Genomic DNA, 27,720 nt, shown 5'->3' with positions numbered 1-27,720 from the left:
TAGTATTAGGTACTTCAACTGTCACAAGGATTAGGTCAGGGGTCACCAAATGGCGGACCTCGGTACGGATCCGGACCGCAGACCTATTTTATTTTTTTGCTTAATTTATAAACTCAAGTAAAAACGGACCACGATGTTCATTTTATTTTAAGAACCAAACCCCTGCCCTGAAGAAACTAATTAGGGTCCCCTGGATTGGGTTATCGCTGATGACGCAACTCAAAACTCCTAAAATAGAAATATTCCTTTGTTTACAATTATGTTTTTATTTATTTGTAAAAGAGCTTTGGTCCGTAATAAGAAATGTTGTTTTAACTGCTATAATTAACATGAGAAAGTTACGTTGTAAAAACGCTACTTACCAATAAAACCAATCTTGTAATCATCTTGTTATTTATCGTTCCCGTTTGCATCTTGTACGAACTTACTACTAATTACGACAAACAGGTACAAGTATTTTAATTACACTCTATTAGCTTCAATATACGGCTCAATTTCTTGTAACATCGAGTGCGGTACTGGTCTATTGTTGGTAGTATCATCATAATTGTTTTTTCCCAAAGCACGCGAATCGAGATTAAATCTTTAATAAGCTGTAGATGGCTTTGTTCAGTTCATTTGTATGTTAATGTAGAAACTTCAGAGACATGTTAAGATCTCTATTAAGTTATGTTACACTCGTATTTTCTCTGGCTTTTTATTTGACGCCAAAATTAATTTGATACTTCATAATTTAAAACTACTTTAAGCCAGTTATTAATTTCGTTTAGTAGTACCTACCACTGTATATATATTGTATGTAAATAAATGATAATAATAATAATAAAATGCTTTATTGCACACTACAAAAGAAATGGTACAAAAGTATAAACAGGTACAAATATGTAGGTAACAACAGGCGGACTTATCGCTAAACAGCGATCTCTTCCAGACAACTTTCAGATAGTGATGATAGTGATGATTAAACTACATATTATTTAATTTAGTAGGCAATACAAATCATTATTGTTGATGGCCCTCTCTAGTCTAGGAACGGTTAAGGTTTGTGTATGTTATAGGTACAAGTGTGAAATAATATTGCGATTGCTTATTATTAAGGACCGACTACAGCGTAATAAGACGTTGACGCTGAGTCTTCCGAGTAGCCTATTTTAATTACCAAGCTCCTAAAGTTCTTTCAAGTTGTACGTTCAGATTCATCTCGATAAAATGTAGAAGTTTTTAGAGTTCCACAGTTTTTAACGGATTTTCTTCTCCCTCAGATCTCTGACATCGTGGTGGGCCAAGAAGCAAACGTGACAGCCCGCGAGGCGCTGCTGAGCTGGGCGCGGCGCTCCACGGCCAAGTACCCCGGCGTGCGGGTCACGGACTTCACGTCCTCCTGGCGGGACGGGCTCGCCTTCAACGCGCTCATACACAGGAACCGGCCTGATCTGATAGACTGGCGTAATATCAGGTGAGGAATTGCATAGTACTAGTTGGTGTGTGGGCCAGAGTATACCGACTGTGTTTGCAGTGCGCAGACATGCCACGTGTGCACAGGCCTTTAAGCGACGGCAGCTGAGTGTTAGAGTGACATTCCATTTCCAACTGCAGCTGCAATACTGTTCATTTTACTATGGAAACGCGTCGCTGTCAGTGTCAATTTCCATAGAAAATGAACAGTATTGTATAGAATGTCACTTTTAGGCTTACGACTTTCCATCTGTAAGTATATATAGTTTCGAATCCTGGTTCGTGCTGAGCCTTGATTCTCCTCTAGGTTTTAATGTTATTCATGTATCATGCTTGAGGTAAACTAGGCGAGAGGAGCTATGGGTTAAATAGGATGCCCGGGAAATAGGGGGATAGAAATAAATATAGAAGACGAGTAGGGATTTTTTTTGCAATTCCTCTTCCCCTCTTATCTGTGTGATCTCATTTTATCTGTAGCCGTATGTGCCTTCATTAGTGGAAATTAGTGTCCGATCACCTAAATGTATATCACCGGTTCAGAATCTGACATTTCTCGCGCTGTAAACATGCACGCTATTAAGCGGTCCCGTTAGTGTAGCAAGCTTTCTTCTCAGGGCTAATAAAAGCTACGAGTACCTAATTTACTTCGTGTGAAAATGATCATTAACACATTAGGACGTCAGCTCTGATACTTTATTGAAGGAACTAAGTACATACATACCGTTAACTTTACATATTGGTGTAATCCGTGTAGTCATTTTTACAGTACATATGGTGCCACTTTCCTGGACTGGCGCTGGAATTAACACTTTCCATGCCTATGTCGAAACTGTAACACGTGCGAATTTCCTACTTTACGCACTTGTGTCGTAAATAACTATTCATTCATTGCGGGCTATGGCTAATATGACAAATATTGTTCTGCAGGTCAAGGCAGGTCCGCGAGCGATTGGAGACAGCGTTCCACGTGGTCGAGAAGGAGTATGGAGTCACCAGGCTGCTCGACCCCGAAGGTAAGTTGACGTTTTTCCCTTCAACATTCAAACTTTTACAATATGATGTTTTATGTCAAAATTGAAAGTTATTAGCGTATTTTCATATTTATTTGGAGTATTTTTTAATCAAAGCATATATCAATTTTATGTCACAACATAACTTTCATTGTACCAAAAGTTGTTGTATGTACGATGTACGTTGCTTATTTGGAAAATGGAAAAAGAAGCAAGTTAAGTTGGGCGCCGGTTGGCGTTTAATTAGACTACCCAACGCTCATCCTCACGCGGCCTAGCTCTCCGCTTCCCACGCTAGAGGTCAGCTATTGACATGTCAGCGTTGCGGGCAACGTCCCGCGCTCACCACTCACATGTCAACAATTATCTCGCCGGGCATGACCGACCATTGAGGCGATGACGGGACTTAAGTGTAAAAGCTCATTGATCGCAACACGAAGTCGCAGCACCAAAATTAGATGAAAAGTCTGTGGAGTAGCCCGTTTACAAGCTGTTTCGTCACTTTTAACTCTTGCATTAAAGGGGATTAACAGTCCGCCGGACGGTATCGGCCTGTCAGTTAGAACAAAATTTTCAGTTCCGAACAACTGACAGGCCAATACCGTCCGGCGGACTGTTAATCAGTGGGCCCCTTTAGACATATTATACATATTCTCCATTTTTAGAAGTTCAGTAGAAAATAAGGAGTGAAGCCCTTTTTGACTGTGTCTGAGCGACGTACGTATACAAATACGAGAGTTCTTGTCCTATGACGGTCTCCCCAGCAATATATTTTATAAGCTGGTCTTGCCCACATTAACCTTAGGTACAATGTGGCCGGTTTGAGAGCCCAAATTCTCCTACATAGCTACCTATTTTAATTGAATATGAAGAAATATTGATTTTAGAATTTTACTGATGGCTTTGGTACTGATGTATTGTACAGGTTTCTCTTACTCCTTAGCACTAAACCAATAACTACCAAGCGTATGGTATGTGTACCATACGCTTCCCTCGTCCTTCCCACCTGTCCACGCGCCCCAGCCACGTATCGTAACGGTTCCGCTCGGCGCCCGCGCCGGTGCATCGATTCATCGATCGCGATTATGCTAAACAATCGATTATGCGACGCTCCACCGCGTCCGGTTCGGAAGTGAAGGTTTAACTGGACAAAAACGACTGATATGCGCTCTTTAATTAATATTACAGTGTTTTTATCCGATTTATGTAATAATAAATCACTTTCCGGTCAGGGCATAAACCTCTTGATTACGTAATTTCCTTATGGCTCGAAACCATTAAAGTACATCTCTTATTATTTAGCAGAGTTGCCTTATAATATTGTATGTTATTTTGTTTAGAAGCCTTCCCAGTAAATAAGTAAGCTAAACAGTTGTTTAGCTTACTTATTGGCATAAATAGCGCATGAGCCAACAACCTAGTTGGGTTGTTGGCTCATGCGCTATTTACGGCGGTTATGGCAAATACATATAAGCTAGAAAAACATACAAAGTGCCATAAACATTTTATTACCTATATACTAGCTTAAAAACAATGACCGGACGATTTCAAACAATTTCAAGACATTTAAGTTGTGGTAAGTTGGTCAGGGTTGTCAAATTATAATTTGTTTCAGTGCATTGAAATTGAAATACTATATTTTGAGTAGAGAAATACATTTAATTAAAATATTTTATCACGTTCTCACTGCGAGCAACGCGTTGATGTTATATTTATGTACTGACTATGTATAAAAATACTTACAAAATAACGAGGTGTTACGGCGCTACTGCTCTACTAATGCTAATCTCATGTTGCAAAGTTCTCATTAATAGACCTCCTGACAGTCGTGACGTTTGTCATATTCGAAATATGAAGGCTTTCCTCCTTACGGACTTGATATATTCCAATGCGAAGGGATATACTTCCCGTTTGCTCACTGCGGGGCAACCCTGCCCCGTGAGAGCTGCGCAGGAGTTTACGAGGCATTGTTTACGGCCGCCTCGCATGACGTCACTCGCAAAAAATACGCCCACAACCAGTGCAAAGCATATTTGTTCCTATTTGAAACATGTAGCCAGTGTTGAACTTGATTTATGTGAGAATGTGAGATGACGTAACATTACAGATATTTACGTGCAACGTCACTAATGTATACTTTACGTTTAAATAGAGAATGGCAAGTTAGAGACATGTAGGTATACGGAACCTTCAATGCGACTTGCACTTGCAGTAAATTGCTAAAACCGTAGTAAGTCGCGGCTGGGCACGTATGTGTTGTCGCGTGGCGTAAATAATCGCGCAGCCTTCCTTTGTCGGCGAGAGGCGACCGCGCAGATAACAAATCGTTTCGAATTAACCACCCACCGCAGTTAGAGGCACCCCTACCATGACTGATTTAACGGATTTGCTGAAGAAATATGGAAAATTCTATCGTAAATAGAGACTTCTTAGATAGTTTTGGCATGTTATCAGACTTTAGGCAATTATAAATCCATAGTTACCAAGACAGAGGATTATCAGTTTTTTTGTTCAAAACTTGTATAGTTGACGTCTAAGATATGTTTGCAGCTTACTCCTTTGCAATAAGGCGAAAAATGTAAAGATATCTTTGACGTCTACTGTAACAACATTGATTGATTGTCAAGTTGGCAATTAGCAAAATCTTTCTTTGGTTCACATAAAATAACCTATGCATTTATTCCAGATGTGGACACCCACGAGCCGGACGAGAAGTCCCTCATCACGTACATCTCGTCGCTGTACGAGACGTTCCCCGAGCCGGCGGCCGTGCACCCGCTGTTCGACGCGGAGTCGCAGCGCCGCGCCGCCGCCTACACCGAGCAGGCCGCCTCGCACCGCGCCTGGCTGCACGAGAACATTGCCTTACTGCAGGTATGCTATGAGCACAGACAAACCATACTGCGCATAGTAGCGCTACCCCCTCTCCCACAAATATACGATAGTTTTACTCCATTTTCAAGTCAAAGTGTCTTTGTGTGAAACCAATAGGACCAATAAGATCTCAATGAGCTGTCGTGAGGAATGTCTGAAATGTTGTTCGTTCCCCCAGGACCGTGCTTTCCCGTCAACTTTGATCGAGATGAAGAAGCTGCTCAGCGAGAGCACGCGGTTCCGCAGCGAAGAGGTGCCCATCAGGCAGCGGGAGAAGCAGAAGTTGTTCCACCAGTATAGGGAGTTAGAGGTTAGTTGACAATATCTTTAATTTTCTGTTCGTGATCATTTTTAGATGGCATACTTATCGAGGGGGTTGGAGTTCCGTATTGAGTGTGATGAGACTGAAGAGCTAGGAGTATGCAAGGGCAATTTCAGCAGTTTGGACGAGAAACGTGCGCACCAATGGTAACGCAATCTCGGATCACATGATTGATATATTTCAGTGTCCTCTATTATAATAATAAAATAAGGGCGACAGCTGATAGCTACGTCTACCAAAAGCATACGAGTGGCTCGCTGATCTTTGGTGGATGCATCCTTTATGACCTACGAAAATCTTGAACAGAAAACGTAGAACAAGTAGTTATCTCAGTACCGTTGCGATTTCAGAAATATTTCGAATCGGTGGGCGAATGCGACATAGAGCCGACGCTCCGGCCGGAGGCGCTGGAGCAGGCGTGGGCGCGGCTGCTGATGGCGCAGCAGGAGCGCGAGCGCGACCTCGCCGACGAGATCCGCCGCCTGGAGCGCCTGCAGCGCCGGGCGGAGAAGCTGCACAGGTAACTGCGACATAGAATGCGACATAGAGCCGACGCTCCGGCCGGAGGCGCTGGAGCAGGCGTGGGCGCGGCTGCTGATGGCGCAGCAGGAGCGCGAGCGCGACCTCGCCGACGAGATCCGCCGCCTGGAGCGCCTGCAGCGCCGGGCGGAGAAGCTGCACAGGTAACTGCGACATAGAATGCGACATAGAGCCGACGCTCCGGCCGGAGGCGCTGGAGCAGGCGTGGGCGCGGCTGCTGATGGCGCAGCAGGAGCGCGAGCGCGACCTCGCCGACGAGATCCGCCGCCTGGAGCGCCTGCAGCGCCGGGCGGAGAAGCTGCACAGGTAACTGCGACATAGAATGCGACATAGAGCCGACGCTCCGGCCGGAGGCGCTGGAGCAGGCGTGGGCGCGGCTGCTGATGGCGCAGCAGGAGCGCGAGCGCGACCTCGCCGACGAGATCCGCCGCCTGGAGCGCCTGCAGCGCCGGGCGGAGAAGCTGCACAGGTAACTGCGACATAGAATGCGACATAGAGCCGACGCTCCGGCCGGAGGCGCTGGAGCAGGCGTGGGCGCGGCTGCTGATGGCGCAGCAGGAGCGCGAGCGTGACCTCGCCGACGAGATCCGCCGCCTGGAGCGCCTGCAGCGCCGGGCGGAGAAGCTGCACAGGTAACTGCGACATAGAATGCGACATAGAGTTTCCGCTTTGGGTTGCAGGGGAAATGAAATGTGATCGAGTGTATTCTACTTCCATTTTATTACATTTCACTAGCACTGCCATTTTTCACCTTTTTGTCAAGCCATCTATTTAATGGATTCAGTAATTATGAGCGAATATTTTTCTTACGTGGCTGGTATGTTTTTCCAGAGACATAAAGCAGACAGAGTCCGGCCTCGACAGCGTGGAGCGACACATCGAGAGCGAGATCCGTCGCGTGGAGCGCGGCGTGCACCCCGCCGAGGCCAAGATGGCGGCCGAGCAGATCGAGCAGGAGCTCAGGACCATGGAGAACACCATCCACGAGATGTTCCAGGACGCGCAGGCGCTCAAGGAGGGCCGGTACCCTCAGGCCTCCGACCTGCAGCGACGGTGAGTTTGCCACTGTGTTCTACTCAGAAAAACATTTCCGAAGTGCCTGTCTGTTCTCCTACGCAAAATTATAGTTGAATTATCTTTCTTGTGTGTTTAGTATGCAGCCAGATCAAACCCCTAATCCCTTATGGGGTGGTTTCCATCTGTCCAATGTGTATTGCGTCTCACATTTTGCTTAATCTCAGAGTAATTTAGACAAAGAAATTGGACAGGTGGAATACCACCCTTAGCAATTTTTAAATGTAGCCAAGGCATTCGGTCTCAGCCTGCCGTTTGAATCCTGCAGAGACGGTTAACTCATTCATTGCCAGCGCGAGCTACGCGCTACGAGCGTAGCCGATAACACAAGAAAAACCGTATGTAGCGAAAACAGGGAACCCGCTTAGCGGGTCGCCGGCTACGATTGTGTTAAAGTTTAGAGAAATGAATAGCTATAACTAACTTTGAATGGTTGTTATTCCAGCGTCCAACAAATCCACGACCGCTGGCTGAACGCGCGGCAAGCGTTCACCGGCCGCCTCCTGCCGCGGCTGTCGTCCGTGCGCCTCCCCGTGCAGCACACCACCGTGCGCCGCGAGACGCGCACCGTGCTCGAGACCCGAGTGCACGACGCCGACCCGCTCTTCCAGCAGCTGCAGGACGCCACCAAGTGGTGCAAGGAACGACTGGTTAGTACTTAGGGCATACTGAACTGGCCACTTAGAAAATATAAGTCGTCTCATATATCAAAATCCAGAAATTTTCAGTATTGCCCACGTACCACCGCTCACACTGTTAACTGTCTATCGGTGGACCTTATTACAAAAAACATAAGGTCCACCGATGGACAGTTAAGAGTGTTGCCGTTTGTACTCTCTTACTTTCACTAGTTCAGTAACTTTGGGCTGATCGACCAGTTGACGACCGATATACGTAAGCTCATTTGGTCCTACGAACCGTGATCCGTATACTGCATGAAAGTGGTGCTAGTTCTGCCACCTTCATTTGAGGTGTCAGGTATTTTTTTAGACATGTCTTCTCTGATATCTTACAGAACAATGACTTTAAATTCCAGTTTTTCTTATATCTTTAAAACCTTTGAAATTATACTAGTCTGTTATACTCCTCAAGTAGAATAAGTAAGTAATAAAAGAAGGATAGTAAATCCCTGTTGGTTTTGTAATTGCAGAAGAGACTCCACGAAGCAGAGTACGGGTCTGACCTGCCGGGCGTACAGCATGAACTCGACAAGCACCAGCGCGAGCACAAGACCATCGACCAGTTCCACTCCAAGGCAAGTGTTATATTTACCATAAAACAGTCGAAACAGTTAACTGAACATTTTATACTTTATTGCGACGAGTTAAAGTTTACCGTTGGCAAGTTTGGCTTATTGCTGATAATGAGCCGAGTTTTCTAACTTATAGGGGGTTAATAAGACGCATAAAATCAGGATGTGGCATTTGATATTGGATAGGAAAGTGCCTATTGATATGAGATGTTTATGTTTAGCTTCCTGAGATCCGGTGTTATAAATATATTACGAGGTGCTAAAGTTAAAATTTGTCAAATTCTGTATATTCCTTTTACTTGTCTGGAAGAGATCGTTTTTGCGATATTACTTCTTGTTGTTAACCTCTTATTGAGTTGCTGTATTATTTGTATTATTTTCTGTATTAAGTCGTCCAATAAAGAGTATTTGTATTGTATTGTACCAGTTTCTAATTATATTTATGCCCAGGTGGAGCAGTGCGTGCACAACCGCGCCAACTTCTCCGGCGAGGAGCTGACGCTCTACAACCAGCACCTCAACCAGCTGCAGAAGCTCTATGCTGAGCTGCTCTCTACCAGCACCAAACGGTAACTATGAAGCTTTGGTTTAGATCAGCGGTCGGTAATCTGCGGCCCGCGGGCCGCATGCGGCTCGTGAACCTGTCACTTGCGGCCCCAGTGCCGCCTTAACTATTTTGTATGTAATAGTGACAAACTACAATGTCTCATAAAGTCATAAATATTAACAAAGTACGGCCCGCGTCACCTCCGTTAACTACTATGTGGCCCTTGGCTGCTAAAAGGTTGCCGACCGCTGGTTTAGATAAAACGACGAAATTGGTTTCTTAAGTTGTAAAATTAGCTTTGCCATCAGCCAAGACACGATTCTCACTAGCAAAATGAAAGCAATACAAAGAGTTTCACAAGATAAATGCAAAGGAAAAGTTTACTTTCAGTTGTAACGGGAAGTAACTATCGAAAACTTAACACGTTCGTTGTGGCAACGATTCGGTTCGGCCAGATGCAGTATGTTTAGCTGTGTTGTGACAATGTGGATATATTCGAAAACATAAACATAATTCTCTATCACTCTTGCATATTCGAGCGATAAAGAGGCAGATACCTAAATTTCAATTTTCGCTTGTACCGGTAGGCCCTTAATTAGCCGCCTTGATGCATCAATGTGAAAACTTGTAAAAAAACAGTTGAATGCAGAGTATGTATAAGTTACTCTATGGCTCACTAGAGGCGCTAGTGCTGCACTCTGGCGGCAGAACATTGCAGTAATACCCCGGGGATTCACAAAGATAATGTTAATGCAAGAGCAACATAGACCAGTTGAAAATTAAACTTGCTGGAGTGACTCAAAATTAACCATATTATATATTCTATATATGTGCAGTATGTCGGACCTGGACGCGCTGCAGGAGTTCCTGCAGAGCGCGACGGCCGAGCTGAACTGGCTCAACGAGAAGGAGCAGGTGGAGCTGTCCCGCGACTGGGCCGACCCGCACATCAACCTGCCCGCCGTGCAGCACTACTATGAGGTAACTAACTTCACACTATTCTATTATCCAATAATTAACGCCCTTGAGTTCTTGGATTTAGAGTTGAAATTTGACGTAGCAGTACTGGTTGCAAAATAACCATTCGGAATGTCAATAAAGTCCAGTTTTAATTGCCAATTACCTATCTGGATAATTTTAGTAGAAATTAAACTAGATGGCCGATTATTTCGTAGATTTTAATGCTCACTTGCATCAGCTAAAAGCTACTTTTACTCATCGTTTTTTCATACTAAAGAGTAACTCTGATTTGAACATTCTTGCCCTAGCCTCTGTAACTGAGCGCTAAAATTGTGAATGAAATATCCATAAGACGATGTTGTTGTACCGTTTATTTGAAAATATGTTTACCAAATTCCGTTTTCAATCCTTGCAAGCATTCCTTTGGAGAAGATAGCGAGGTTTGTTCATTTGTTTTAATTTAATTTACTCCTCAGTTGCCTTTATATTTTCACGCTTGTTGACGCTTAAATAAATTTAAGTCTTATGCAGATAATAAATAAGGTTCGTTTTGCAGCAACTGATGTCATCGCTGGAGAAGAGAGAGCTCCAGTTCAGCAACGTGATCGACCGCGGAGAGGCGTTGATCGCTCAACACCATCCGGCGACGAAAACTATCGAAGCGCACTTGCAGGTACAATTTCAACTTTATTTGTTGCAATATAGAGTCTATTTTAGACTACCACTTAAATGTTCAAGTCTAACGACCCTCTTGTTCGGCGATACAACATTAACCTTTTGAACGCTACGGTTACCGTGCGCGGGGAGTGTCATCCTGAATCTTATTACAATGCATGAAGGTTGATATTAGGCTGTAGCCGCGCCTAAGTTGATGTAAATTTAGAATAAATTTCTGTGTATTTAATGTTTCTGTTCGATATATCAGGTGATGCAGTCGCAGTGGGCGTGGGTGCTGCAGCTGACGCTGTGTCTCGAGACTCACTTGAAGCACACCACCCAGTACCATAACTTCTTCGAGGAGGTCAAGGAGGCCGAGAAGTGGATACAGAAGTAAGAGCTCATAGTAGTCCTTTTTAATAAGCGTGACACACTAAACGAAGATGTTACAAGAGGAGTTTTAACTAGAAAGATTTGTTTTTTTTTCGGGTTTCAATAAAAATCACTTAAAAATCGTGTGGCGCTTTTGACCTACACCAAAATAAAGATTATTTAGTAGGCAAATTACAATGCGCTTATGAACGCCAAATAAAGTTACGCCGATTCTAACGCTACACCTCTGACCCGAGAAGATTTAAATCCCTCCTAAATTGTGCGGATATCCGAATATGGGCTCGTCTAGAATATTTTTGTGTTGCGTCACGCACAATAAACATTAAAGATAGTAGCGGTAGCTGTCATCTCATAGAAATCTTTAAACATTTCAATTTGTTATCCAGCGCAGGGTGGTATTCGAGCTGTCTAATGAGTATTCTGTCTCACATTTTGCTTAATGAGAGAGTGAGTCGCGGTGACATTCATAAATGTTCTACAATAATTGATTTACGTTTTTCCTCTACAGACGCGAAGAAGCTCTAAACTCGACGTTCTCCCAGTCAGAGTTCACTCTCGACCAGGGCGAGCGTTTACTAAAGGGCATGCAAGAGCTCCGTGAGGAGCTGAACTCCCACGGCAGCGTCGTGTCTCGGCTGGTGGAAGAGGCCCAGTCCGTGAGGCCGGTGAAACAGCGAAGAGCGCCTATCACCAGGCCGCTCAGGGCCGAGACTGTGTGCGCTTACAAACATGCTAACGTAAGTAGAATAAGTTTGTATTCTTTAGAAATCGGAAATTTGAATTCGTAGTCTGTGTCCATGAGTAAGCCCATTCATAATAAAAAAAAAATTAGATGATTTTAACGATCTGATGCGTCCATACCCTATAATTGTGAATACTTCGTGAATCGCACACGAATTGTAAGCGCTCATTGTAACTGTTTGAGTGATAGAGTGCACTATGCGCTAGTTTTCTGCAAAGAGGCGCAATCGCTGCGCGTTTTCTAGATGACGGCGGTCGGCGCATCTTAAGAATTAACGATGTCAAGTAAAGTAACGGCAGGGTCGCCATGTAAGGCTTAATATAAATTATAGAGTCCGAAGTCCTAATAAGCTCTTTGTACTAACTTTGATAGAAAGTGTCTAAGTATAAAATTTCATAAAAAAAATACTTTGTAATAACATTCCACACTTCGACTTATTAAATTCTACGCAGCGATAATTCGCTGCGACTGTACACACAGTACATACGGATAGTACAGTGTAGATATTTGAATATCGATGTATTAGGTGTATGGTAACGATGATGATTCTCGGTCAGATCGCGATCGAGAAGGGGTCGGCGGTGACGGTGGTGGACAACTCGGGGCGGTCGCGCTGGCTGGTGCGGCTGGGCGGCGCGGGCACGGAGGCGCAGCTGCCGGGCGCCGTGGTGGCGCTGCCGCCGCCCTGCGCGCTCGCCGCCGAGGCTGCGCAACGGCTCAGGAACGCCTACGACAGGGTAACTTGCTACTCGACATTTTGAACATTTTACCAAAGTTTTGCTTACCCCCTCACACCTACGCGCTTTTCTACCTTTTCGTTCCCTCGGCTTGAGCGTGAAGAGACTCATATGACAACTGTACGGTACCGTCCTCAAACATTCCTCTGGGTACCCCCGCAAGAAAGCGGGCCCTGGCGCTAGGCCGGGAAAACGCTAGGTTGAAGAAAACTGTAATTTGTGTTGCTTGTATAAATTGAAGTGGCTAACCTAATAAGTTCCTTCCTACAACACACATAAATACCAAGTTATAAACAAATATTTATATATTTTAAATAATCTTCATCACACGATAATCGTAACAACTACATACGATAAACTGAATAATACATTGGAAATAGCAATTAGAATTATATGTGTCTACAGAATTTTTACCTCATATTAGAAACTCCTAAATATATCCTTTGTTTACAAATCATTACCGCTAACCTTATGAATTATCTACGAAAACAAATATTAATGCTTATTGCATATTGAACTCTACATTATTGCCAATAAAAACTAAAATGGCATAACAACAATTCAATAATACTAATAAAATTGAATATAAACAATCGATTTAACAGTAACATCATTCGCTTTAAGCCATTCCTATTTCCCTTTAGCTCTTGGTGAACTAAAGTTATGTATACTGTATACATGTTGTACAGCAGTACAGTGTTGTTAATGTGGTGGTTGTGGACACAGGTGATCCAGCTGTGGCAGCGGAAGCAACTGCGCATGCGGCAGAACATGATCTTCGCCACCATCAAGGTGGTCAAGGGATGGGACTTCCCGCAGGTAAGATTGTCTTAGTATCTTGTGTGTTTGTTAATTTGGTTTGTGTCATGTGCATTTAATATAGTGATATTAATTATCTTAATGCTTCAAAAAACGGTAAGCGTCACTTTTTTAAAGTATATTAAAAACAAGTTAAAAGCTGCATTTTGTGACTACATATTTTAAACATAGTGGGAAAAGTTATAAACGCTTAAAGTACAGATATTTAAACTTGCTAGCTTTACACCTGGACCTAATTGGCCACTTTGGCCATTCTTTGTTTGACACATAACACGAAGATTTATTTTTAAGAACCGCGTAGATACTGTGGAATAAGACATATGGTAGAACTGTGCATGTGCAATGCTTGCAATTTGTGGTCGAATCATCATGAACTTACGGCAGTTCAACATAGCAGCTGTTGACTGTCAATTCGTCAAGAGATCCTACGATTGGCTAATTGAGAGAGTTGCTGTTAGTTCCTGTTATTAAAAACTTGTTAAATGTTCTCCATTTCTAAGTAACATAAATGTCAAAATGACGAATAAAGAATGACAAGCGTTTATGAATAACGCCATATGGTTTCCTTGACAGTTCGTTGCCATGGGCGCGGAGCAGCGGCAGGCGATCCGTCGCGCGCTGAACGAGGACGCCGAGAAGCTGCTGAGCGAGGGCGACCCCGCCGACCCGCAGCTGCGCCGCCTGCGCCGCGAGATCGACGACGTCAACCGCCTCTTCGACGAGTTCGAGCGACGAGCCAGGGCCGAAGGTACGTGACAAACAGACTGCTAGCCTATATGTGACAGCTCGGGCCATGGCCCTGGACTTACTCACCTACCCGGCCCATGGGCTAACTTTGGAAAAACACTACAATGTACTATGGAAAAACTAGCCCTGGGGCTAAAGGTAATTAAGTCCATAGATAGAGAACTACGGCCTGTGGACTAGATCCAGCGAGCGAGCCTGCCTATACATAGACTAGGAATCCTCTAGACGGAGTTTAGAGCAATTATTTCATGCAACCGATGCTGCCAAAAATGCGGGGGTGCGCGGGACGAGGTCAGCGAAGTTCCGTGCCGTGATTGGTCCGTTCAAAGACACGGACGTCACACAAAGACACTTTCGACTCGAACATGGAATAAAATTAACAGAAGTGGTAGCGCGACTATGCTCAGTCTGGTGGATGTCTTGTCTGTGGAAACAGACTGCTAGCCTATACAGGCTGTCCCAGAACTACCTCGTCACAGTGACACCGGAGGTAGGTCAACTCGAGACGAACCTAATCAGCCTAACATGACCCCAGTCAAAGTTGCAAGGTTTTCGAGTTATTAGAGAATTTTCCCCTTTGTGTTAACATTTTTAGTGCAAAGGGAAAATTCGTTTTTTTTTCACGAAAATAACTCGAAAACCGTTGTTTCTGAAAACCGAAAAGGTAGTTCTGGGACAATCTATATGTGACAGCTCGGGACCATGGGCGCGGAGCAGCGGCAGCCCATCCGGCGCGCTCTAAAGATACAGTCAGCCAAGAAAGTGATTTACCACTTTTCGACTCTATCAATCAGATAATAGAGTCGAAAGGTGGTAAACCACTTTCAGCCTGTGGGCTGGATCTGGCTCGCGAGCCTGCAAATCCGATCCACGAGAAGAGCCAAATTCCATGCTATCCGCCATGCAAGAATGAAGCAGAGGCCTGACCGCTATCCTCAGGTCCGAAAATCTGGAGACCTCTCTGATATACGTACAACTAGCTAAAGTAAATCTACTATTACAACGTGACTAGATTTTAGACGTAATAATTTGATGAATTATTACAAACCTGGTTGCTTATCTTATGCTTTCATGATTGCTATTTGATTTATTTAACCTTTCAAGTAAGCATTTATTAATTCGCATTTATAGTAGGTACTGATTTTATCAATCAATGCGATTCATTGAAGAAAGTCGTTTTAGCTATAATTTCATATTGACAATAGTAATAAATATCCCGAGTCGTCAGGAGATAATTGAATTGAAACCGAGTTGCAATTAATCAATTTTACTCTGTTACCAAGACGCACACCAATTAAATAATTGTAGGACAATTGGTTTGTTTTGTTACCATATTTAGGGCACAACTGTTGAAGAGGTTTGGGTTTTTATGACCCAAAATTAGTGTTTGTTAATATTTTAACTTCCTCTAGTTAGTTAAATGCTTTAATAATATAGGATTGCTATGATATAATGTTTGTGAAGTGCATAGGTTTGCGATTATCTACACCTACAGCATCTTATTGGCAATATTAAATATGATCATAATTAGGTCTCTTTTGAGAAAATCACCACAATTAGTGAACTCTACTCTGTTTTTAAACGGTTCTTAAATTCAATTCGGTTCTCAGTAGTTTATTATTGATCTGTCAAATACGGTCTAGGCTATTAACTTGAATGTCCGTCCTTGCAGCAATAGTTGTCCGTATGGGCGGCACTGTCGCGTGCCATAGCGAGTGGTGGACTGATAGCGTAATTAGGTAATTACAGTGTGGGTGGATGCACCTTAACGCTTTACTTTTAGTCGGTCTTGATAGTTGCTGACTTGCTTTGTAGATAGCTACAGGATCAGTTAAATCATTATCGGAATACTCTTACAATGAGCGGGATATAGGTTACTTTATGAGACCAGAAAATAATAAGAAGAGAAGAACTATTACTCTATGTCATAGGTGAATGTAGAGCGCGTGCTTGACAGTACATAATTTAAAACTATAACCAAATTAATTATTAAATACAAGCTGCATTAGAGGCAGATCAAATGGCAGTGAGCTACTGATGTTATAAAATGATTTATTAAAGTTAAGGACGTGTGAATATTGCATTGTTCTGATTTGGAAATTTGACATATTTAATCCATTTTTCTCAAAAATGGACGGCAAAGTCGACTTTGCCGTCTAAAAAATAGGTCGCGAAGCGCGGAGTTTATGGTCAGTCAAAAATTAAAAAGTTAAAAACATTGCAGTCTCGATTTTGGGACTGCAATGTTGCATACAAATTCCATTATTTGTCGAGTTTCAAACTTTTTAAAAGTTCAAATGGCCATATCAAATGAAGGCACAGGCCCATTAAACAGCCAAACAGATGATTAGTACCGCGACTATTTAGTTGTCTCAAATAGGTTGGCGTATTTTCGGCAAAAAAATACACTTCTATTTTTTTATTAAAAAAATAAAAAGGCGGCAAGGGCTTTTCTCTGTGAAAATATATACGTAAGAACGTTGCTTTTGTAAAATGTTTCTATGATATTTATGTTTCTTGCACCATTTTTGAGAAAAGCACTATATATGACTCGGCTGGAAGGCTACTTGCTGGCTTCGGATTCAATTAAACGGACTCCCAAGGTCGTCCGTTTAAAACGAATCCTCAGCCTGCAAGTAGCTACTTCCGAGCCTCGACAATAATGTACTATTAGGACACCGCAGATCCTTTCTTACAAGTATCAAACATTGTCGGTGTAGCCGTCAATGTTGAGGTCACAAACTCTCAAACGACAGTAGCGTAACCGTCCTACGGGAGCCGCAATTAGTCCGTACTACGGGGACGAGTCCGAGTGACGCTGGACGCGTTCTCCTTTCGAAAGAATTATATTTCATTGCTTTAAATTACGCCCTTTTATCGGTTAAAAGTGGTGTGAGTTAGGCTACTGCACGATCTGAATTGATGTGTGTTAAGATTACATTTCGCAGCGGTTAATTTAAATTGCATTGATTTAGTAATTTACACATCATTTCGAATTTTGTCTATCAACAAAAGTGATGAAAACGACATTTTGTGCCATATTGTGTAGGCAATAGAGGATATCAAAAATGAAGAAGATAAAACGAATATTCTCTAGAGGAAAAGATGGTAAATATTCCAGAATAATTATAATATTAGGACCACAACTATCTCAACATTTTGGGTCAAAATGTGCTACAATTCCTCCTTTGTTTCATAATAATATTACGTTTACATTTTGATTTTTAATGATTTATCGTGTAAAAAAATTAAGCTGTGCTCGCGCTTAAGATAATAAAACATATCACATACCACATGAAATTAAGTACTTACTGAGATTATAATTTTTGTTTTATGGTGCAATAATAAAGTTCATCGATCGGCTTAAGAGATAACAATAACATTAATTCTTCCAAAAAGAATAGATAGTATAGAGGAGTCCTGTCTAAGTAAATTTTGTAGTCACGGTACATTTACTGCCATCTATCGACACACGATTAAAACTTAAAATAAAATTTAAAATGTATAAATTAATCAAAATATGTTTACGGATAAATGTTTTTTTAATTTTTATTGTTCCACACTGACCCATGTTTCTTTCACTGATATGTGTTAAAATTGTTAAATATTAAACGGTGTTGCCAACGCCATCTAGCCGAGAATAGGCCAAAGGTATATGGCGCCATCCATTCCAGAAAGACTTTTTCTTTCGTTCCGAAGGACGTTTTTCTTTAGACTTTATTTATTTTATACGGAGTTATATATATATCTGCGACATATACATATCTCTGATTCTTCTAAAGAAACAGCCTGTCACCTTTTCAGTTCCGTCGGGGCATGTCGGGGTTAAAAGACTCACTCTAAAAATAGAGTTTATAATCACACTAATTATAAAGATCACAGGTATTCATAAAATGTTTATTCTGGCACGAGCTGTCAAGCGAGCTTTGATATTTATCTAATTATAGAAACGATTTGCACCAATTGCCTGTTTTTATGAAAAAATATGCCTCCAGTCGGGACCGTAGTGAATAAGGCACTCCTTCCTTAATAATTTAATACGAAATCGATCTTATCAGCAATTGATCAGTAGCCTGAAAACTTTACAATACAGTGTATTAATTACCTGGCGCCTTGTACTAATCAGTCAATATTTCCTTAAATGTTAAACGCCTAGCTCTTGTAAATCCAGTACCGAAACAACTATCAGATCAGCTGTCATATTGTTTATATTCGCGGTAAACACAAACAACAAATAGCTGACTGTCAAAACTATTCGTAACAGGCCAAAAAGCTGCAAATGACAGTGATGTGGAGACTGTAATGATGCACCAATTGAAATTTGACAACAATTTAAATAATGCAATTACACCAACGCCTGATGACCTTCAGCGTGTTTTCAACTGCGTCGGGTCATGTTATTGTGGCCCGCTTCTTGTGAAGTGCCATCACCGTTATATATAGTCAACGAGTAACACAATCGTACGAATGGATCTATGAATGCAATAGTGACAAATGACAATAGTTATGAAGATGTTATCGTACTCCTTATTGACCTAGGCTTCTAACCTGTATGAAAAACGTATGTCTATATTCTCTATTCGATGTTCAGTCAGGCGTAGCTCACTCCGCGATTTCATCGCTTTGCTACAGGTAGCTAAAAGTACATCCGTTCCACCCCAATTTTGGGGAAAGCCATAAGCCGCGCGTGGCGCTGTCGCTACCTAGCGGCCATATCTGTGCTGATCGTAACAGACGCGTTTTGTTAGAGAGTGAGTCTTCTGTATCTAGTACTATTATTTATTCTGTGGTTCAGTCAGTAACCCTGTAACCGTAGCCCATGGCTTGTCACTCGTGATTTCAATATCGACACTTGCTTTACTAAACTTACTTTTACTAAAAGTAAATATATCTAAAGTACTGCTGTCTTGACAGTTTAAAAAGTCAAAAACTATTACTGTTATAATGATGCATCCGGAGATACTTGTTAGTAAATACATCAAACCTTATTTTATTTCAAAGCAACAGTGATAACAATTCTTGTGAAAATCGCGACTCATGGCTTTTGTTTACAGTCTAATTTGGCATCTCGTCCTAGTAAAAAACAACCGAACCAAAGTACGTACTTTATTAATGATAACGACTCCTTGAGAATAAGAGAGCGCCTACACGAGACGAGAGTGACATCACGGTTGTCATTGCGCAATTGCAAGGGCAATTTTAGGTGTCGGGCGGCGATCGGCACTTAGGTGACCGCATGTCCAAAACATTTCGTAGGTACACTGAAGTGTAAAAATATGGGTGCATACAACTTAGTCAAAAATATTATATGTCCCATAGTTCTTAATTCGCTGACATAAGAGATATGGAACATATTTTTGAGTATGGTGGGTGCACCCATATTTTTACACTTGACTGTACAAAGACAATTTTGGGGACGACTGACTCGGTTTGTTAATTTTTGACGGGTTGCAAACACGGGTTAAAACGGTGTTGTCATATCAGTATGATATAAAACTTTAGTAATAAGTAGTTATGGTTATGTTTATACATAGCATACTCGTACGAGTAATTAACATTGAATAAGGCTATAGAAACCAAAGCCCAAGTCAGCCGTCAGTTAACATAGCAATTAAATTAATCAACTGTAGTATCATTGCTCTAGCTCTATGTTTTTATACATCGATCGTTTAAAACGAAGTGTTCTCAACACTATGCGAATATGCATAAAATATTTCTAACGTTGGTAAATAAATCGACAAGTATAAGTGAGTTTGACCATCTCTCAAGCTCTGGTTTCCTAGGATAGCGGTGCCGTCATATAGCGACCGTCTCCATACAAAATCGACATCCATATTTAGCCGTATTATTTTGTATGGAAAAGGCGGCTATATGACGGCACCGCTATCCTAGGAGAACCGAGCTTTAGGCCAATTATAAAATGATCCCGATGTTGGGCGGCAATTTGTCATACGTTCAGAATGTACCCGCTCACTGGACTCGATCGCTTACACACGGTTTAAATGTTTCAGAGAGTTGTGACAGTGTTTAGGGCGAGGAGTTTTGAACGCACGTGGTGTGACTATATGCTGTCAGGTGATTTAAACAGTTGTCATATAGTATTGTTTTGATAGTGTCTGTTGAAATGTAGTGTCATTGACTGACTAGTTTTGTTTGAAGTATTCGTTGGTAATATGAATTTAGGAGATGGTTAAACTTTTTATCGTATGTGTCCATATTCTTATGTAGATATAGTTTGTAATTGACAAAAATGTGCCACAGAATCAATTGGTTCAGCAATAAAAAGATTTATAGTGATAATCATTAATGTCTAAATCAGGTTTTATACATCTTTAATTGTAAGTTATAAGTGGTATTCAACTCTTTTCCAGACATAGTACGATTTATCGACCATATACGCGCCACTAGATTTTCCATTTTAGCATTCCGATTTAAGATTCAAATTAAATTGCACTTTCGGGAATTTGACTTACGAGTATCTTCAAATGAATCATCATAGCTGGATTAATCGGAATATATTTGGATTTTTCGGGATAACCTTGTAGATTGGTGCGGCCTGGAAAAGGGTTAATGGCTACATTTTAAACTTTAATTGTCATGTTTAAATCTCCCTTAATAAACCTCTAAACAAACGTCCACATTTCCAGAGGAGAGCAAGAATGCCGCGCGCATCTTCACCGAACAATCATCGTCGCTGCTAGAGCGGCTCGAGGTGCTGGAGCGTCAGCTGCACGAGCGCATCGCTAGCCACATCCCGCGCGACCTGGACTCGCTCGAGCACCTCGTGCTGCAGCACAAGGACTGGGAGAGCTCCGTGCACGCGCTCACCAGCCACGTCGAGGAGGTGCAGGCCACCTTCAGAGGTAAGCCACGAGACATTACTGCCTTGAACCTGCCTTGTCAACCAACTGACTGTCTCTGAACCTTTCCTATCACAGCATACCTCCTTTAGTAGCCCGTCTGCTCACTCTTCTTTCAAACTTTGAAAATTAGAGATCGAGACAAGTTAACGACTAAGGGCCTCTTCTATCATTCACTTACCCGGGGTTAACCGATTAAACCTGAAGTTACCATGGCTACCAGTACAATTTGACACTGGATTAACGGTGTAACCGGTCAACCCCTGGTTAGTGGGCTGGTACAAGTGGCCCTAAGTAGGTATTATCGCCTTGTGAAAGTCCTGGCCTTCCAAAATTTCAATCAACTCGTCTTGTAGTGTGAATTTCCTTTTACCAACATAAACTCTGCCTCGTCTTCCCACTTCCGCATACGAACGGAACACGAGTGCGCGCCAAAGAAATGCAAGATTTCCAATGTAACTTTTGAATCTTTGTACTGACAGCAATATACGCCTTTCACAAGCAATATTCTCACGCTTGTTTGTTTCCAGGCATCGCCCTAAAGACACCGGCCATGAAGAAGAACCTCGACAAGGTCATGGGCAAGTGGAACGACATGCAGTCTAAGAGCCAACTGTTCGTCGAACGGTGAGTGACATATTTTACAAATTCTTTCGTTAACAGTGCAAAAACCTTATGAACTGTATAGTTCGTTTTTTTTAGCATTAGAAAGAAGTTGCAAGAAGGTAAGCGATCTTGACATGTCTTTTAATTGAAAAACGCTTTATAAAAATCAAAAACTATTACTTATGAAAGCAGAAGAATATAAATGATCGTATTAGATTCATAATTGTTACATGTTATTTTTAGATATAGTTTAAATTTTGTAGGTTAGTTATTTAATTATGTTTTTTTAAGTATGTATATTAGTAGCTTTATTGTTACATATTTGCCGTAACTTATTTTTTAAATGTGTTTTTCAATTAAAATACACATCAAGATTGTTTACCTTATTTCTAAAAAAAACGAACTATAGAAGGAGCACTTAAGAAATATTTGGACAACTAAAATTCCAAAGATACCATATAGTACTTCGTAGTTTTCCCCACTTTATCTTTCTTAATGGACAAGTGCGTTAACGTAATATGGTTATATTATATTGAGGACAGCACCACTTCCAACACTTTTTCCTTAAAATTAATTGTCGCCAATAGTTGTATGTACCTATTATATGTCTACGAAGCATATCAAACATCGTATGAGCTAAATTTAAGTTATTATCTCAAGTTTTTAATAAGAAACCTACATAACATGTTAATAAAGTTTTCAAGTGAGTTCTGGACCTCACACCGCACAAGTTATGTCCTAATACATATTCTCTAATCGATTTTTTCTGATTAAGTATCTCCGTTAATTGATTCCCATATTAGGGCCCCCCACATCTGGCGTCTTTCGAGCGTCGGCGTCTACAATTCTATGGCCGCCGCTCGACGCAACGTCGACGCAACTGCGCAGCGACGTCATTTTCCATAGCGCTGACCAGACGCCGACAGACGCCGACGCTCGAAAGACGCTAGATGTAGGGGGGGGGGGGGGGGCCCTTACTGCGAAAGCTATATTTGAAATTGAACAATAACCAAATACAGCCTATCTATATTCTTAGTTTCCTATGTTATGTTTACAGGCTGAAGTACGTAGAAATCGTAGTAAACAGCATGGAAGAGAACAACCAGAGCATCACCGAATTCGAAATCAAGCTCGCGCAGTTCAACGACCTACCCAACGACATCGAACTGCTGAAAGATGTAAGTATTTAAACAAGTCCTAAAAGCTTTCAAATTCAATTGAGTACGTTCAGCAGAAGTAGGCAAGCGGGTCGGGTGTTCAAAATTATTGAAACACACTTTTATTGATGAGGGATCAAAAGGGTTTGCAGATAATTTTGAACACCTCACCTGCTTAGGAATTTCTGCTGCTTATTGTACAATTAACGACAGGAAGTACTTTTTGTTCTGGCGTCAAAGTCCAAGTGATACACTAAATTTACAAACATATTTGGGTGCGTAACCTGCGTGTCAATCGTTTATGCTCCGTAGCGCTGCGAACGAAACGCAATCGTCTCTGTCGCACTAATATGGAAGTGTGATAGGAAGAGATGACTACGATAAGGAGCGTTAACGCACGTTGGCTAGGCACCAGGGTTACTAACTGTTACGTTATGGTAATAGTATAAAAACAGCATAAAATGGTAACAGCATAAAAAGTAGCCGGTAATTTTCTATGTCTGTTAACGTCCGATATCGTAGCCAGTGACTTTCTTGAATTTTTAAACTCGAACGTTGTATTTAGACTTGATATTAATTGACGACTGGTCTAGCCAAGCAGGAAGTGATCCTGCCTGTGAAGCCGATGGTCCTGGGTTCGAATCCCGGTAAAGGCATTTAGTTGTGTGATGAACACATATATTTGTTCCTGAGTCATGGTTGTTTTCTATGAATATGAAGTATGTATATCGTCGACTAGCACCCATAGTACAAGCTTAGTTTGGGGCTAGGTTGATCTGTGTAAGATGTCCCCTAATATTTACTTACTGACTCCTCTGGCGCAGCGACCCAAAGTGTGTCTTGGCCTCCAACACGACTGTTCACCACTGATCCCGGTACTGTGCCGTTTTTCGCCAGTTCTCAACCCGGAGCTTGCGCAGATCAGCATCCACCACATACGCCCATCGATACCGAGCGGCGTCCTAACGGTTTTCCCTCAAGCGCTATTTTCATCGTCTCCCCCCATTCACTCAAGACGGCCGAGCCACCGAAACTTCTAATATTTACAATAGTACATTATTGTCGAGGCTCGGAAGTAGCTACTTGCAGGCTAAGGATTCGTTTTAAATGGACGACCTTGGGAGTCCGTTTAATTGAATCCGAAGCCAGCAAGTAGCCTTCCAGCCGAGTCATATATAGTGCTTTTCTCAAAAATGGTGCAATAAATATAAATATCATAGAAATATTTTACAAAAGCAACGTTCTTACGTATACATTTTCACAGAAACAAGCCCTTGCCGCCTTTTTATTATTTAAATAAAAAAATAGAAGTGTATTTTTCTGCCGAAAATACGCCAACCTATTTGAGACAGCTAAATAGTCGCAGTACTAATCATCTGTTTGGCTGTTTAATGGGCCTGTGCCTTCATTTGATATGGCTATTTCAAATTTTAAAAAGTATGGAACTCGACAAATAATGGAATTTGTATGCAACATTGCAGTCCCAAAATCGAGACTGCAATGTTTTTAACTTTTTAATTTTTGACTGACCATAAACTACGCGCTTCGCGACCTATTTTTTAGACGGCAAAGTCGAGTTTGCCGTCCATTTTTGAGAAAATATTTATTAATATAATCGTTCGTGGCGGGATACCGCTCTGGACCGATCAAAGTGGCGTGCTCTTGTGTTGGAGGCCAAGACTCATTTTGGGTCACCGCGCCAACAAAGTAAGTAGTAAGTAGTAGTAGTAATATAATCGTTGGTACGTTTGTTACAGATGCACGAGGACCTGCTCCGCATGCAGGTGGCGGTGAGCAAGCAGCAGGTGGCGGTGGAGCAGATGAACGACGACGCGGAGAACTGCCGCCGGCTGGTGGAGGGCTCGCGCGCCGCGCTGCCGCACGCGTCGCTGCCGCGCGCCGGCAAGCACGTCGACCTCGAGCGGCTCGACAAGGAGGTCGCGCAGCTCAACGCGCGCTGGAACAACGTGTGCCAGCAGCTGGCTGAACGGTCAGCACCATCTTATCTTATCTTAGGGCCCATTTAGACGATGCGAGAACTCAGATGCAATGTAACTAAAATCGCACGCGAGTTCGCGCGTCGTCTAAATCAGTCCTTATTGTTTTCGGGGGCCCATGCGGATACACTTCGACCCATAGGGATCTTTTGTGCAATTATCCCCCAGAGAAGATTCGGTCTACGGTCAGTACCATACTAGTACTGATTTATAGACATTAATACAAGGAGATTAAGGTCTAAAGTGGCTATAAGTAACGTTGCTTTAAATGTCTATAGGCCCAAAAGGACGCGCAGGAATTAAATGTCACTGACACGTGACCGTTCCCTATAGACTTGAACTTCGTGATAGAATGGTGAATAGTTGTCCAATGTGTAATGCGTCTCACATTTTGCTTAATGAGAGAGTGAGTCGCAATGATATTGGACAAATGAAATACCATCCTTAGTTATCATTTGTCGTATGGTCGCCTTCCTACCATGGTTTATCAAAATTATCAATGTACATAGCTCGGGGAGGTATTTGACAGTTAATTTCATCAGTCAGCGGGCAGACTAATGTAACTCTGCAGGACAATTACATTTCAACAGACGTAATTACATTTACAAACAGCATAAACGACTGATAATTGTTCCAATAATTGACAAGACTAATTGAATTTCATTGCAGCCTCCGAAGCTGCGAGGCCGCATACCAACTCCTGCGCAACTACAACGCCGGGCACGAGAAAGAGGCCGAATGGATCGACGACTCGTTCGGCAAGCTGCAGGCGCAGCCGCCCATCGAGGTGCGCCCCAAGGAACAGTTCGAGCCCACCAGGGTGAGTCTTCTGCCAACAACTATCTGCACTGGAATTCGCAATATCTATGCAATGGTTTTTGACAAACGTGTACCTGTTTCTGTTATGCTCTGGTTTGCTAGGATAGCGGTGCCGTGATATAGCGGCCGTCTCCATACAATATACTACAACATCCATATTTAGCCGTATTATTTTGTATGGACACGGCCGCTATAAGACGGCACCGCTATCCTAGGAAAACCGAGCTTTACACCATGCGACGGATGGTCAGATGTGAAATCGACAAACTTCGACATCTATCGATGCGTCGATCGTTGAACGATCGATTGGCGTGGTAACATACTATTGTCGACACGGTTAACTAAACATTCGTGAACCGTATTGCAATGCAATTAGATTCACGAATACTCAATGAAGTGTGTTGCACCTTTTGCTTATTTAATGCGAATTCACAGCGTATCCGTCATAATACTTAACTATAGCAACATTTTAATTGTTGTTGGCAGTTTAATATTTTCAGATTTTATTGTCTCAGATGAATTTCGACTTCAGATATCGACTTGTTAGGTCTCGAGTCCTTTCTTTCTCGTCTTCAAGTTGGTCATAAATATTGAATTAAACCAGTTATAACCAAAAAGCATGTGGTTACTGACAAACTGGAGACGTGGGCTGAATGTGGATTACCACTTACAGGTCCTAAAAAGTAATTGCATGCACAAATATATTAACTTCAAAGAAATCAACGATATACCTACTAATTATATATTGACTAAATATTATTGGTTTTAAAATAAAAATACTCGATAAATTTGCATGTTGATCAACCTATAAACCTAAACTATAATTTATCAGTCACGAAATAAGGTCGATTTTTGCACGTGTGCACCTTATTTACTAATTAATACTCATTTCTGGGTGTCTTGTGGTTTATATTACAGAATCTACTGACCAGTGTTGTGGAGCGAACGCCAAAGATAGAGAAGGTTAACGTTGACGGTGGCAGATTCATAAGAGAGGCGAAGGTAAATCACAGAACACTAAAACACACCACAGAATTTACTTAATCTGTGACCTGTCTGCGGACTGGTTCGAAATTTGAAACTTGTTTTTAGAGTCAACATAATAATTTCAAAAACAAAATAACTGACGATCGATACTCGGCAATGTCTATTCATTTGTTAAGTTATTTTGTTTTTGATAAGAAAATTTGACAATATCAATTCGTCAGATTTTGTTATAATTATTTTATGGAATTAAATATTCCTCATCTCTATTGAATGAGGGTTGTTTATGATTGTCGTTGGATGGATGATATGAAATAGTTCAGCATTTCATCACCTTTCCTCATTCCTCGTTTTCGCTTAGTCGTTTCGTCTTCTTTTTTGGGTCTCTTCGTCTAGGCTCTATTGTCTGCATCGTCGCACCTTTACTTTTAGACGCACGTCCGCTTTGGCCGTACATACCCCTGGAGTGCATTTTTATTTTTGAATCTACCTTCACAGACGTAGATTTAAAATTGTGACGCATGTGTTCACTCCAGTGGTGCTTTTGCGCTTATAAAATAAATTCCACGCCTTTTGTGACTAAAGTGTGTGCAATTTACTAACATTAACATGTATGTGTGACGTGTGGATGAAAATATGATGGAACCAGCAATATATTACTGCTCATCTGAAATGGCATTGTGACTAAAGCGAAATAGAATTAGCAAACAATTATGTTACGCACCATCTATTTGTGATTTAAATTTTATACATACCCATTTTAATAAGATCTTCTTTTACATTAGAAGTGTTAGAAATAAGAGTTCAAATTTTATTTGTCTAGTCGTCTGTAATTGAGGTCATTGATCTCTAATGACTACCTCTGCATGCATTGTTTGGGTTTATCACTGTAGTGTTGCTATAAATTTAGTAAAAAAAATATTGTTCTTTTTTTGCTTTGGTGTTTTGTTGGGGTGTTAATGCACGAAAAATGGGTATGAAAAGTAAAGTGTTTCGGTGTTGCACGCTTAAAAAAGAAAAGTTAAAGCTTTGACTATCTCCCAGCATGATTCTCTCCTGGGATACCTTGAAACTGAACAAATTAGCCCTATAAATTTATATTATGAAAGTGTGATGTTTGCAAGAAATGATAATTTTGCGTGAAGTATGAATGACTTACCAAACATAT

At 41.7% G+C, this 27,720-nt stretch overlaps 1 protein-coding gene across 1 annotated transcript in view; it reads left to right on the top strand.

Moving 5' to 3' along the window:
• LOC134674231 (microtubule-actin cross-linking factor 1) overlaps positions 1–27,720 on the top strand; it is a 312,488-nt gene that overhangs the window by 152,855 nt on the left and 131,913 nt on the right. Inside the window, exons 5-26 of the mRNA XM_063532291.1 lie at positions 1,263–1,456; positions 2,383–2,468; positions 5,152–5,339; positions 5,518–5,649; positions 6,012–6,181; positions 7,033–7,254; positions 7,721–7,925; positions 8,426–8,536; positions 8,984–9,096; positions 9,911–10,055; positions 10,591–10,707; positions 10,960–11,084; positions 11,593–11,821; positions 12,384–12,563; positions 13,290–13,382; positions 13,956–14,130; positions 20,777–20,992; positions 21,520–21,616; positions 22,653–22,773; positions 24,510–24,742; positions 25,419–25,569; positions 26,487–26,570. Coding sequence (XP_063388361.1) covers positions 1,263–1,456; positions 2,383–2,468; positions 5,152–5,339; positions 5,518–5,649; positions 6,012–6,181; positions 7,033–7,254; positions 7,721–7,925; positions 8,426–8,536; positions 8,984–9,096; positions 9,911–10,055; positions 10,591–10,707; positions 10,960–11,084; positions 11,593–11,821; positions 12,384–12,563; positions 13,290–13,382; positions 13,956–14,130; positions 20,777–20,992; positions 21,520–21,616; positions 22,653–22,773; positions 24,510–24,742; positions 25,419–25,569; positions 26,487–26,570 — 3,387 coding nt within the window. The remainder of the gene's footprint in view (positions 1–1,262; positions 1,457–2,382; positions 2,469–5,151; positions 5,340–5,517; positions 5,650–6,011; positions 6,182–7,032; positions 7,255–7,720; positions 7,926–8,425; positions 8,537–8,983; positions 9,097–9,910; positions 10,056–10,590; positions 10,708–10,959; positions 11,085–11,592; positions 11,822–12,383; positions 12,564–13,289; positions 13,383–13,955; positions 14,131–20,776; positions 20,993–21,519; positions 21,617–22,652; positions 22,774–24,509; positions 24,743–25,418; positions 25,570–26,486; positions 26,571–27,720) is intronic.

Source organism: Cydia fagiglandana, chromosome 19, assembly GCF_963556715.1.
Source record: "Cydia fagiglandana chromosome 19, ilCydFagi1.1, whole genome shotgun sequence".
NCBI classification, from domain to species: Eukaryota; Metazoa; Arthropoda; class Insecta; order Lepidoptera; family Tortricidae; genus Cydia; species Cydia fagiglandana.
Note: the sequence above shows the minus strand (reverse complement) of the source record. Positions and strands in the feature narration are given on the sequence as shown.